Genomic DNA, 12320 nt, shown 5'->3' with positions numbered 1-12320 from the left:
TATCTATTATCTTCTTCAATTATAATAGCTGTAGAGTTCAGTTGGTTGGGAATTTTAGCTAAATACAAAATTTTGAATTATACACAGAAAAATACTTTGAGAGTAATAGCTGTGGTCATCGTTTTGTAATTTTTAGGGCACAATGGCGACATTGCAGGTAGATACCGCAGAAATAATATATCAATATATTGTTGCCATAAAAAAAGAAGACGAAGATGAATAATATTGTGACAGCCGCTGATGGCGGTGTTTGTAAACTCTCACGGTGCTTTATATTTATTTGGTTTAATTTAAAATGCTTTGTATTATTATACTGAGTAATTGAACTGAAACAACAAAAAAATGGTTTAAATGTTTTGACATAAAGTCATTGGCAAACAAGAAGCGATAGCGCCAAACTCACCGGCTCGGTTTTAGGTTATAGTAGTACCTGCGCTTTCGCGCTTCGTTTCTTGTTATTTTTAGGAAAATAAGTGAAAATGTTCTCGATTTGTCGTCAAAACCACCCGGCTACGGGAATCGAGCATTCTGTGAGCTGTTGTTTCTTCAATTCGGATGAAAAATGTGTCGTTACCGCCGGAGCGAACATTTTGAAAGTGTTCAGATTGATTCCGGATACCGACAGCAAAGAAAAATTAGAGGGTAAGCCTGCTTTTATTTACCATTTTGGGTAAATATTTACCCAAAAGCCGCACTTTGAGACACAGTTCATGGAAATTACACTACGTTTCAACTTAATTACTACAAGAAATAACTATTTACGTGCACAACATAGCTTATTAGGTTCTTAGTTTGGGTAATTTATATGCTTTCTGTGAATTTAGATTGAATAGTCACTCCCCTCTAAAAAAATTCATATTAACTGCACAAGATCGTTTTATAAGGGACATTTTGAACTTTTATTGAATAAAAATGGAACTTTAATGGATCTTTAATGGATCTTTTACCATCTCTCCCAGTGTAAATAGTTGTTTCTTGTAGTAATTAACTTGAAACAAGGTGCACCTTCCATAATCTGTTCCTATTAAAAGTGCGGTGGTTAGGTAAATTTTTACCCAAATTTGAATTATAAATAAACATTCTAAATAAAATAAATGATGAATTTAAACATACAATTATTATCAGTGGGAAGGCGTCCAGTTGGCCGCACCTGACAAAGTTGTGCGAGGAGAGACTGGGCCTGCAAAGGCTGAAGTAGAGCAGGACTCGACGTGCCTCGTTAAAACAATGGGCCACCAACCCGAATAGGACAAGAAGATGATGAGATTATTATTAGAAAAAGCGGTGAGAAGAGAGCAACAGCCCTTGAGCTGAGGTCTCTTAAAACAATGAGTTTGTTTGCAGGTGTCGATAGAGTCACTTTAGTCGTGTTTGTTGATTGGCTGCAACACAATATTTAAAATAAACCTACTTATTATTTTGATGACCTTGTAGATGGCAATCCCCCCAAGATGAAGCTGGAATGCCTGGCCAACTACACTCTGTGGGGCTCCATCATGTGTCTGCAGTCTGTCAAGGTGCAGGGCACGGGACGAGATCTGCTGCTCGTGTCCTTCAAGGACGCCAAGCTCGCCGTGCTTCAGTACGACCCCGCCACGCACAGCCTGGCAACACTGAGCTTGCACTACTTTGAGGAGGATGATATGAAGGTGACTGAGTTATTGATATTTTAATTAATTTTATTTTATTTGGTTTTACGCCTAGTCGGGCTTTTACATGGATTTTAAGAACAGAATATACCTAGTGAGCTATTGAATTTTATACACAAAGTTTTTAAAGCATGAAATAACATTCAACTGATGTACTGAATATGAAACTCCCTTTTTCTCATTTTTCCCTCCCTAAACACTTTTACACAGAACATATACTATATACATACCCTTATGCAAATCATTTTAAATAACATACTTTTGTATACCGTCCTTGGACGGGTTATATACATACTTTGTTATTACTTTGAAATTTTCTTAATATTAACCCTCTGTCTGCTGTACACTTACTGATGTTCTTACTTAAATAATAAAATAAAATAATATAGAAACTAGAACAATACTACATATAAGACAAATCACTAAAACTACATTACCAACGCTTCTGTAATTTGTAGGATTCAACAAAGTGCAGGTATAGATTACGCTTAATTCTATAAATGGTCTCAGTAAATATGTCAATAGTACTCCCAAACATGTTGCCCAGATCATGCATCCTTTTGGTTAGTGAGTGTGCCTGATAGTTGGTTGTGTATGTATTGCAGAAGAATGTTACATTTTGTCTTTTGTTTCTAGTCGGCACATGGAATTTAATAGTGGCAACGATGGTAGGACGGTCAATTAAGTTGTTAATTACTCTGTGTAACACAACCAGGTCTGACATAACTCTCCTGTCAGACAGTGTTATTGAATGCAATTGATTCATCCAACTGACATAATTAACGTAATCAATTGGAATTTTGAGCTTAAAATTTATATCAAAATATCAAAAAATGAATGCAATTAATGCGAAGCCACAGTCAAGTTAACTTCTCAGAAGCTGGGCGTACTGCACAGGGCCTCCAGATACTGCGGACAGTACACAACTGCTGATCTGTATAAATCGCAAGTGTATAATAATAATTAATAATTGGATAATTTTTATAGCGCCTTTTTTGTGAAAAATCACCTCAAGGGCGCTGTAAATTATATTATGTTATAATATCTGTCTTTCAGGGAGGTTGGACTAGCCACAACCACATCCCCTGGATCCGAGTTGACCCCGAGAACCGGTGCTTCGTCATGCTGCTGTATGGAAGAAGATTAGCCGTGGTCCCCTTGAGGAGAGAGGCCAACACCGAGGATGGGGATCCACTGGAGTTCAAGCCACTTGACACTAAAACTGTAGGTTTTCTGCTTTTATGTACTGTTTTTTTAGTGCCTATTTAATAATGATTATTGTACAATTTGATTGCTGCCCTGGAAAATTATTAAACTTAACTTAATAAATGTTATAATTGGCACGGAATAAAGCTGGTAGCAATTTGTATGTACAGTGGAATCTTGCTTAACAAGCATAATTCATCCCACAATCTTACTTATAATGCAAAACACTTGTTAAGCGAAAAACAATTATTCCCATATGAATCAGTATGATACGATAATGCATTCCAAACCATTCCTATGTTCGGAAATGTAATTATTAATGTTCTCAAAAATTAACTTCTAAAAATCATATTTTTGCAAGTTTCTAAGAGAAGTCTCCTTACTCGTTATGCAAAACAACGCTCATAAAGCGGAAATTTTTTAGACAGTTCGTTTTGGTAGTTATGCGAATCACTCGCTACAGGAGTGTAAAATATTGCAACTTCCCTTTTTAAAAGCAATAAATATCCACCTGATGACTTAAACATTGATAATTCCAGCCCCAACCGGTATCCGCAAAGGCCCCCGTGATGGCCTCCTACGTGATAGTGCTGAAGGACCTGGATGAGAAGATTGACAACATAGTGGACCTGCAGTTCCTGCACGGCTACTATGAGCCCACTCTGCTGCTGCTGTATGAGCCCGTCAAGACCTTCCCGGGGTAACACACTATTCTATCATCAAGCATATTCATTTTGGCTGTGGGTCAGTCTGTGAGTGATTGTAACTCTGGTTCATTGAACTCGGATTTGTTTTGAATTTTAGTGATTTTCAAAATTGGAACTGATCATGTCAAAATTTAGACAAGTGATAAAGTACCTACCTATAATTAATGTCCAAAAAATTTTATCTACAAAAAACAAACAAATAATACTAGAGCTTAAAGTCAAAGAGCGCTTTCTTCAAAAAAACATATGTTCTAATAGTTCGAGGGCTTAAAGTGGAACAACGCCGTAATAATTATTGGGATGTCTTTTTGTCGATAACGTTGTTTGAACGCAAACGGCACGTAACGCCGTTTGCGTTCCTTTTCCATGATTCCTGGTTCGGCTCCCAAGTGTAAACCCCATAAGGGATCGATTTGCAGATGCATTACAGATATAATATAAATTTATATTTTATTGGATTTACAAATTCACTTTTATTTGAATTACAACCAGGCTGATTTTTCCTTTTTTCCTCTATTCCCTCCATCTTAGATAATTGGCAATTTAATAGAACTACTTTCTCTGACTGGTGGGATTTCTTAGAACTTGTATATTTTACAAATTTTAAAATTTGTTTATTAACATTTGTTGTCTCCAGGCGTACAGCTGTGCGTCTAGACACCTGCGCCATGCTCGGGGTCAGTCTAAACTTGCAGGCAAGAGTTCACCCCGCCATTTGGTCTGTCACGGGATTACCCTTCGACTGTGTTAGCGCTGTGGCTATTCAGAGACCACTGGGTAAGATTTATTTAATTTATTCCACTTGGTTAACCTTTTGCAGGTACGTATGAACTCTTATACTTACGCATAATAATGTTGTCTCCCAATTTTTAATATTTATGAAAATGTATCATATTAGAGTTAGTAACACCAAAGGTGACCGGATAAATCATCAAAATGATAATTCATCACATCTTTAAAAAGTTGTGATGAATTAAGTAGGACTACTACTGAGTTAAGTAGGTTAGGTTAGGTTTAATTTTTTTTTTTTCATCGTTTCTAATGACTTTATATCACTTTTTAAAGGTGTGTTGAATTATCATGGAACCGTTTCAGCTGAGAGGGGATTTAATTTTATATTTTAGGACCGAGATTTGAGAATATTTTTTCTGTTGTTAACCTTCCAGCGGGCGCGTAGAGAAATTTCCCTTGAGCGGGCCGCTTATCGTAAATTTTACGTCATCAAGTTTTCTCCATGTAAGTGGTGTTTTCTTTATACAAATGTTAGGGAATTTTTTTAAGGATATGAAGAATGATAATAGGCAGTACTTAAAAAAAAATTGACTTTCTTAAACAAAACGAAGCAACACTCTAAACATTTTAATATTTCAAAACAAAATTTGTTATCGACCTATTTAGTCAGAATCAATATTCCCATCCTTACAATTGTTACAAACCACCTCAACTGAAGAATGGTTCTTGCATGTAAAACTTTTTAATCTTAAGTTATTAGAACAATATTAGAAAACTATTTATTTAATGTTATATATTTATGTTAAGAAAGTGAAATGTAAATTTCTTTTAACTTAATAAATTAAAAAAAAAAAAAAAAAAAAAATGTAAAGGACTGGCAACGGCAACACTTCATTGATGCTGAGGATCTTTTCTTATCTAGTGCACATAACCGACAAACACCGAGTTTTGGAAAGCTTATGTTTTCTTCTTCTGTCATCGGTTCAATTGCCCTACCGTAACTCACTTTGAGAAAAACATTTATATCTTGCGGTAAATGTTTGACATTTGATTTGACTCTAGAATAGCTTGAAGCTCGATGCTTACAACTAAGTGGAAAGAGTGGGGGAAGCGATAAGGCGCGTCTGTCGTAAATTTTACGACAGCGCGCCCGCTGGAAGGTTAATATAATACATTTGTAAATAACATGAAATTTCGTTGTAGGAGACAACCTCGTTATACTTATCTACTGCTAATAGTGACTTACCTAGCTTTCCTCTTTCAACTCTCTTATTTTTGTTGAAAAATATGAACAAAATTGTCATCATCAATCATCAAAAATACTAATTTCGGTTGTCTGTACGTGTAACTCTGGTTCGATGAACTCAGATTTGCTGTCAAACTAGGATTATCATTCATAATCATTGTGGGTCTGTCTGCAAGTGATTGTAACTCTGGTTTGATGAACTCAGATTTGCTGTCGAACTAGGATTATCATTCATAATCATTGTGGGTCTGTCTGCAAGTGATTGTAACTCTGGTTTGATGAACTCAGATTTGCTGTCGAACTAGGATTATCATTCATAATCATTGTGGGTCTGTCTGCAAGTGATTGTAACTCTGGTTTGATGAACTCAGATTTGCTGTCGAACTAGGATTATCATTCATAATCATTGTGGGTCTGTCTGCAAGTGATTGTAACTCTGGTTTGATGAACTCAGATTTGCTGTCGAACTAGGATTATCATTCATAATCATTGTGGGTCTGTCTGCAAGTGATTGTAACTCTGGTTTAATGAACTCAGATTTGCTGTGAATTTATGTGTCATTTTCAAAATTTGTAACTGATAAAGTACCTACTTATAATATAATATTTTTAACAAAAAATTATTTTTATTGTCATTTTAGAAATTGGAACTGATTTGTCAAGAATTCAGACCATCTCGTGATTGTTCACGGGTCTGCACTAGTAAGAGAATAATTTTTGACATTTCAATGGTATGACCTAGAAATTGTTAAAGAAAAGGTTAAAAACTGCCCTGGGAAGTTAACGCGGATGAATGAAATAATGGTCTGCTCCAAATCCCTGTCTTTTCTAATAATGTATGTTAAATTTTCCAGGTGGCTGCTTGATACTGGCTGTAAACTCCATAATTTACTTGAACCAGTCCATCCCTCCGTACGGCGTATCTCTCAACTCCATGGCCAACCATTCTACCAATTTTCCACTGAGTAAGTGCCTAAATGATATGCCAAAGTGATAGCATGCAAATTTTCTGTTAAAATAATAGTCATTCAGAATATATTACGAACATGTGTTATTTTCCCAATGAATATCATGACAGAATGCAACAATATCAGTATGTCAATATCAAAATTTTTCTATGAACTTGTGTTCTGCTGTCCTCATAAAACATTAGCTTTTAACTGATTTGTTAGGAACTCTGTCAATTCATTCGTTAAATGCCTACAGTTCCGTTTTTAACAGGAAAATGAATAATATGACCAAATTTTTAATAAATTTAGAGTATTTTATATCAGCAAGTTTTCTCCGTGTGGTTTTCATTAAATAGCTTTTGACCCAGATTCACTCCTCCCTTCTTCTAAAAAATACTCCACACAGCATCACCCTTGGGAAGACTTGAATTTCTTTGAATAACCTCACAATGCAATCGATCATAGCCTGAATTTAAAAATGAATGTTGCTTTTGTTGTACAGAAATCCAAGAAGGTGTCTGCCTCTCGCTGGAGGGGGTCTGCGTCAGCACCCTGGCTTCGCAGAAGCTAGTGCTGTCCCTTCGCAGCGGTCAGCTCTATTTACTGACGCTGCTGGCGGATTCTGTGAGGAGCATCAGGGCTTTCCACCTCGACAAGGCGGCCGCCAGTGTCCTGACTACATGCGTAAGTTATGATGCACACATCATTATCATCGACCGGTTTGTGGCTCAGTTGACAAACGCGTCTGGTTTCCATCCTGGCTCCGCAGAAGCTGGTTATCAAAATTTTAAAAAATTTGAACATAACCTCACATTTAAATATATTTAAAATACTAATTTCGGTTGTGGCTCTGTCTGTAACTCCGGTTCAATGAACTCTAGAACCTTGACTTTGAATTGTGGTAATTCAAGTGATAAAGTACCTACCTGTAAAATAATATTTTTAACAGAAAATTGGTTTAATTGCCATTTTCAAAATCGGAACTGATTTGTTGAGATTGAGGTCCTACAACAAAATTTCATTTCACATTAATCAGAGTGTGCTAAGGATAAATTTTTTTTAATTTTTGACAAATACCGAATAGTACCGAAGATAAGCTGTCAAAAAGTTGCGGCCAGCCGAAAAGCTTTTAGAATCACGATACATTTTCATCAAAATAAAAAAAAATTAGGAGACAACCTCATTCAGACTATCCTGTGATTTTCACCGGGTCTGCGCTAGTTATGTTCTAAAATTTGTTACAAAATCAGTGTTAATCGGTGTCGCCATAGCAATAAAAGAAAATTATTAAATTATTCCACTTTTTTATTTTATTAAATTAGTATATTTTGTTGTGAAACTATCCCATTCATAAATTTCCAGATGTGCATCTGCGAAGACAGCTTCATGTTCCTTGGATCTCGGTTGGGTAACTCCCTGCTGTTGAGGTTTACAGAGAAGGAGCGGCACACGCTTCTGCAGGTCGAGAGACCCACTGCCACCATTGACCTCACTACCGAAGGTAAAAATCATCATTTTTATGCAAGTTGAACCGGTGAAATGGTGAATCAATCAATTTTTTAACAACTAATGGTTTAAATAAACTTGTCAGAGTCCAGTCTACTCTTCAACGCATTTTGAAAGACAGTAAACAGCTGAAAGTAATCCCATAGTGACTGATTTCCTTTAAAATGAAAACTTAAATCAAAAAAAGTTACATAGTTACACTTGTGTATCACTAGTTTCCGGAAACCATGTATAAGTCAGTTTTTAAATCACCACTGATGATCTCTTTAATATAATATATCTTTATATGATACTTTTCGAGAGAAAAATAAAGATATTTAAAAAAAAAAATTTAACCAACACATTTGTAATTAAAAAAAAATGATTCATTATTGTATCTAGTTGTTTTTTTTTTCTATGGAATCTTCAAAGGTTCTAGCTCGGGGTGGAAATGAGTTGTTGAGCTGAAAATATTAGTTAATACCCAATTCGAATTTTGTTGTACCCACACCTCCCATAATATGTATTAGAAAAAAGGTTTTATTCATTTTAAAGTAATTATTGTTCTTAATAGTGTTTTTGGCTTTTAGTAATTACAGATTCATCGACTAACGCTAAGAAACGGCGTCTTGAGTCCCTCAGCGATTGCATGGCGTCAGATGTACAGGAAATCAGAGATAAAGATGAACTGGAAGTGTACGGTTCAGACAGAAGGACATCCACAGAACTGACTACTTACATGTTTGAGGTTAGAAATAACGCAACAACAATAAATTTACCAATTTTTACAATTCATTCAAAGTGAACCTTAGAAAGTAAATTACATTAAACAGAAGAAATAAATTATTAACTGCTTGCGTGCCAGAATTAGTGTCTATCGGCCACGAAAAATTTGTATCCATTAAACGCCGCTGTGGTCGATAGGCACAATAAAACATACTTTCTTTTCATGGAGTTTTGCATAGTAAAAAATATTCATAGTTTAGGCAACAAAATAAACCACTCGAATGATTTTTGGCATTTTATGCCAAGTTTGCAAAAACGTTTTGAACAATCGCTTGCCAAATTATAGAACCTAAAAATATGGGATGGATGGTGAAATCTAAGTGGATTCATTGGCTTTAAACCGCAGTAAGCAGTTTCACATGTTTCCATAATAGTATTTTGAGGAATGGTATTAATTAGATAATATGGTAATGTATATATATGACGCCAATTGCTCGAGTGGTTGAGTACTTGCTTTTCGTCTCGTAAAGAACAGTTGAGAAGCTGATATCTCAAAATTTCTATTATGTATATTGGAATTAAATCATGGAACTGTATTTATTTACTGGAAAGGCTCATATATTATGTATTTTTGTTATGAAGAACACCACCTTATGGAGAATACTAGCTTTTTCCTGTGGCTTTGTTCGCACGGTATTAGGGAGAAATTACTGTAAAAAGTATGTTCCCGCGGAAATGAAATGTTTTCCCGGGGTGAAAAGTAGCCTATATCACTTCCCAGTCCTCCAACTATTCCTATGTAAAAAATCACGTCGATCAGTCTCTCCGTTGCGACGAGAAAGAAAGACAGACAAACGCACTTTCGCATTTATAATATTTGTTAAGATAGGGGCCGTTCAAGTATTATGTAAGCACTATGGGGGGGCAGGGGGGTCTTTGCTTTGCTTATTTTTGATGACATGGGGGGGTGGGGGGTCGAGATAGTGATTACGTCAGCACTGCTCAGCAGTAGTTATTTTTTTTTACACATTGGCAACCCACACATTGTCTATGTTTGAAATTCGAATACATATTCGGGGATTCCCACAAATAATTAATACGTTTAGGTACTCGCTTAAAAAACAGAATACATTAACAGAAAAATGCATATAGGTACCAATTTTTACGTAAGCATGGGAGGGGGGGTAAGAGCTTTGCTTACTTTTGGTGACAAGGGGGAAGAGGGGGTAAATAATTGTAATAAATCTGCTTACGTAATACTTGAACGGCCCCATAGTAAAACTTTAAGAATATTTTCTGATTCCTTTGTAGTATATTTTTTTGTAAAATGAGAGAAAAAACATTTCTTTGAATATAAATAGCTATTCTAGGGAAACTATTATAATATACTATTCTTATACATTTTACATCTGGTAGGACGGTACAATTGAGTAAGTTATTACTAAAATAGAATTAGCTGGCACACGGCTAGCCATGCGAAAATTTTGCATTGGCCCACAACGGAGGTGTTAGGTCGTTAAAGAAAAGGTTTGTAAAATACTGGCACCGTCATAGTTAGATTAAATCCCTGATTTTTCTTCATCATCTCATACACACTCTTCTGTTATACCGACTCCTGGACATGACCTGAGTATTTACATTGTACATTTGATGGTCCCATTTCTTCCTGAGTGCTCCTAGAATAGGAAGAATTTAACCTTTTTTCTTCTTTCAAGGGCATTAAATTTGATTTAATATTGTATTTTTTTTTACTTGAAAATCAAAATGGCTTTTCCAAGATATGATTAAATAATATAATATAACAGAAAGAATCAACTCCCCGTAAATTCCAGGTGTGTGACAGTCTCCTCAACATAGGCCCCATCGGAGACGTGTCCATGGGAGAACCTGCCTTCCAGGAGTCGGGAACCGGAGGCGGGGTGGAGTTGGTCACCACCTCGGGCTACGGAAAGAATGGGGCGCTCTGTGTCCTGAGACGAAGCGTGCGTCCGCAAATTGTCACCACGTTTCATCTGCCGGGTAAGTTTCTGCAAGACATTGAGCAACCTAGTTACAAGAGATAAGTATTTTAGAAGATCATTTGATGGTAGTGGTGTTCTTCTTGATGAGCCTTCTAGCACAAACAAATCGATAATGTGAGTAGCTTGTCGTCGTTCCCGAGCAAGACTGCAGGTCGCCAACGAGCAAGCAAAAGTTTCTTTCTGTTCCTTATACAGGGTGTCCGGAAACTCGTTGTACAAGCGGGAAACTGGTGAATCTACATCACATTTGGAGTCGATTTTGTAGTATATTTTTTTTTTATTTGAGCTTTCGTTATCGAGTAAATCGAGTTTGAAGTTGATTTTTTTTTATTTTTTTTTTTTTTTTTTAATCAAATTCTTATAAATTATTACTGAAGATCAAAGTACCCAACTAATTAAAACTATTTGAAAGTAAAACAAATGAAGAAACTCGGATTTGAAGCATTATTTTGAAATCACCCTTCATTTAACCCGGTGTAATCATAAAATATTTCTGCTCTGCAGGGTTAAATCATCTGTTATTCAACCCTAAACACCAGAAAAAACTTTAACCCTAAAATAGCCGAAAAATATATTTTTTTGGTTTTTTTTTTTTTTTGAAAATGCTCAAATCAAAAAACTTTATGTTTTTTTGGGTTCCCCATGTGGTGTAGATTCTCCAGTTTCCCGCTTGTACTACGAGTTTCCGGACACCGTGTATACAGTAGATCCTCGTTAATTTGAAATCCAAGGGACATCAAAAATCAAATTTCAAATTAGAATAGATGCTGAAAATCCAGTTTCTCCGCCGCCTCTTCAAATTTAGGTAGTATCTTTGGAGTAAATTCGTAATAATATGAATTATTCCCATATAAATGCAATTTTTGCAGCTGTGGTCAGCTCTTCAAGTTCGCTTTTTTTGTGCTGTTGCTGTGGGAATATTAAGAGCGCTCAATGGGCGTCTTAATAAATAAACATAATGAACTGTTATTAGGTATGCTTTTAGTTTAGTCGATGCGAGCTGTTCATTGGCGATCTGCAGTCATGCTCAGAAACAAGTTGCTGACATTATCGATAAAACCTTTATTGATGTGCTTGTGCTAGGGGGTCTGGTGTCCATCTTCAGTTCATAGGCCCATTGGACTATCTCCTATGCTTCACCTTATAACTTTGACAGCAGTCCACTCTGTTGTGTTTAAATGTTTAAAGTTCACCAGGATTAACATTGGGTGTCATATCGCCTGGTTCCTAAATAGCTTCCCAGATATATGAAATATTCATTAACCTTTTAAATGCCAGTAGGTAGAAGTGTAGCTGTGCACAGCAGGCCAAGAATGCGAGTTAACTCGCTCTTGGCACAGAAGCGGTTAAGAGTATAGACCATAAATCTTATAATAATAATGAACCTCTGTCTAGGTTGCATCGACATGTGGACCGTGATCGGTGAGCTGCCGGGACAAGCAGAGGCCGCCAAAGACTCGGCCAACCCCACCACTGAAGACGGAACCCACTCCTACATGCTTCTGTCTCAAGAAGACTCTACTATGGTAAGTTTAACTTCTATCAATTATTTTTACTAGTAGTTGCAGAGGTTTAGAATCCCTGCAAAACTAGTGAGTA

The 12320-nt window shown here is 36.2% G+C and overlaps 1 protein-coding gene across 1 annotated transcript in view; it reads left to right on the top strand.

Moving 5' to 3' along the window:
- Positions 1-238: 238 nt before the first annotated feature.
- The window catches only part of Cpsf160 (cleavage and polyadenylation specificity factor subunit 1), a 59136-nt gene continuing 47054 nt past the window's right edge, over positions 239-12320 (top strand). Inside the window, exons 1-11 of the mRNA XM_089646545.1 lie at positions 239-642; positions 1435-1649; positions 2706-2873; positions 3395-3555; positions 4200-4339; positions 6394-6504; positions 6992-7173; positions 7852-7990; positions 8565-8722; positions 10533-10719; positions 12117-12247. Of these exons, the coding sequence (XP_089502671.1) occupies positions 480-642; positions 1435-1649; positions 2706-2873; positions 3395-3555; positions 4200-4339; positions 6394-6504; positions 6992-7173; positions 7852-7990; positions 8565-8722; positions 10533-10719; positions 12117-12247 (1755 nt within the window). The 5' untranslated portion in view covers positions 239-479. The remainder of the gene's footprint in view (positions 643-1434; positions 1650-2705; positions 2874-3394; positions 3556-4199; positions 4340-6393; positions 6505-6991; positions 7174-7851; positions 7991-8564; positions 8723-10532; positions 10720-12116; positions 12248-12320) is intronic.

This window comes from Hesperophylax consimilis, chromosome 24 (assembly GCF_061612785.1).
Source record: "Hesperophylax consimilis isolate HC1 chromosome 24, BYU_Hcon_1.0, whole genome shotgun sequence".
Classification (NCBI taxonomy): Eukaryota; Metazoa; Arthropoda; class Insecta; order Trichoptera; family Limnephilidae; genus Hesperophylax; species Hesperophylax consimilis.
Note: the sequence above shows the minus strand (reverse complement) of the source record. Positions and strands in the feature narration are given on the sequence as shown.